A 1,837-nucleotide genomic window follows, 5' to 3' on the forward strand; every position below is an offset into this window, starting at 1 on the left:
TTAAACTTAAAAAATAGATTTGTTCTGATCAACTGATTGAACATCACATTTTTGTTTCTATTTTTCATATAATTCTAATATGATCGGATTTACCATCTAAATTACTAAGGAGACTAGTAGGGTTAAGGAAACTCAGAAACTAACCAAAGTCTTTCACATGTGCAGTTACAAAAGTTCACTGCTTTTACCATTTTCACTACCGGTGAAAATCTTTGTAGATCTAAACCGCGATTCACTACAGTGACATAGCCCAAAATCAAGCTAAATTAAAAACCCTTCGATGTCTTACACCGAAGAGCAAAAAAGGGTAAAAGAGAAAGCCCAAAAGTCGATGACTCAGGACAAAAAAACAAACATTACGAGAGAGAGAGACAAGAAACAACTACGTGTCTCGTCTAAGATCAACCACCACAACACTTACGTTGTCCGAACTTTGTCTAGCCAATGCAAGCCTCGTCAGCAACAGCGAAGCCTCCTCACACGCTTTATCCGGAAAATCTCCTCCTCCGACCACCACATTCCCGGCGCCGACACCTTTCATTTCCATTTCCTGTGAGGATGATAGTTGACCATTGACTTTTCCTCTCAAACACATTCGAACGACGCTACATGCAGTTTCGTTTGAAACAACGTCCCAAAGACCGTCACTTGCTAGAATAAGGAAATCGTCTCCGTTGGCCCGGTCTGTCACGGTTACCTCCGGTTTGCTGATTACATACGGTTTCAAGTAATTATCTCCTGAAAAGAAAAAAAAACGAGATTTAATTATCATCATTATTGAACGTACGGAAAAACTTTGTACAAACATTAGGATAGGGACATAGTGTTTCGTCAAGTGTAATCAATTAACTGACCAATGGCTCGTGACATTGCAAGTACTCCAAGGACACGTGGGCCATCCCAGTAGATAACCCGACCACCCGCTGCTTGAATCCGGTCTAGCTCGTCCGGACGGTCGGGCTGGTTAATTAAACAAGCGGAAAGAAATAGAGTCATATTGATAACAGTGACACGACGGATTAAAGAATCTAAAACTCAGAAACTTTATCAGATCCTCTAATCTATAAAGTCATTAACATTCTTAATTGCCGTCCAGGTGTTGCATGCCCATTAAACAAAATTCGAATTTCCAAAAAATTAAATAATAATTAAAAACCCATTAAATATTAAGAAAAAATGCATTAAACAATATCGATAGGTAAGTTTCGAATGCGACACGTAACGAAATTCTCGTTTCCATTACAGTGAGTAAACCATAACCGTAGATCTAACGGATAAAAATTTAACGATGAATAAACAAAAGAAGAGAGATTATCAGAAAACGAACAAAAAACCTTATGATCGGAGGATAAAGCAATGGCCTTCCCGTTACGGCACAGAACGGCGCGTGAGTCACCGCAATTTGCCACGATGATTTTCTCCGGCGTGAGAACAGACACAACCGCGGTGGATCCCACCGCGTCACAGTCCGGCCGCTGAAGCTCGCAACGGCATTTCGCCGCACCATCGGCGTTCAACGCAACAACCTCCATGTCCATGCGCGTGAAGCTACGCGCCATTGACTTTTCCCAGTCAGCATCAGCTTCAAACTCTTCACGGACTAGCTCGTGTAGTCTTTCTCTGCATCTCATCGCTACCTAAACATATTATTAAACAATAAAAACGACGTCGTAACAGTCAATTAAGGCTAATTTTTTAATTAAACGGCGTCGTACATGGGAACAGCCATGGCCATCGTAAACGCCGCAGTAGTGAAATCCGGAGGAGGAATATTCCGTCTGTTGACGGGAAAAAAAGCGGATGTACAGCGACGGCGTCTTCCATTTCTCGTCTTCTT

The 1,837-nt window shown here is 41.7% G+C and overlaps 1 protein-coding gene across 1 annotated transcript; it reads right to left on the minus strand.

The window, feature by feature from the left end:
• Positions 1-163: 163 nt before the first annotated feature.
• On the minus strand, positions 164-1,834 carry LOC9299115 (probable protein phosphatase 2C 78; the record flags this gene model as incomplete). The annotated part of the gene is given in 5 exon segments (XM_021019029.1): positions 164-738; positions 855-960; positions 1,335-1,637; positions 1,716-1,796; positions 1,798-1,834. Coding segments are annotated over 5 exon segments (883 nt in total), but the record flags the coding sequence as incomplete, so codon positions are not given.
• Positions 1,835-1,837: the final 3 nt, after the last annotated feature.

This window comes from Arabidopsis lyrata, assembly GCF_000004255.2.
Source record: "Arabidopsis lyrata subsp. lyrata unplaced genomic scaffold ARALYscaffold_48, whole genome shotgun sequence".
Classification (NCBI taxonomy): Eukaryota; Viridiplantae; Streptophyta; class Magnoliopsida; order Brassicales; family Brassicaceae; genus Arabidopsis; species Arabidopsis lyrata.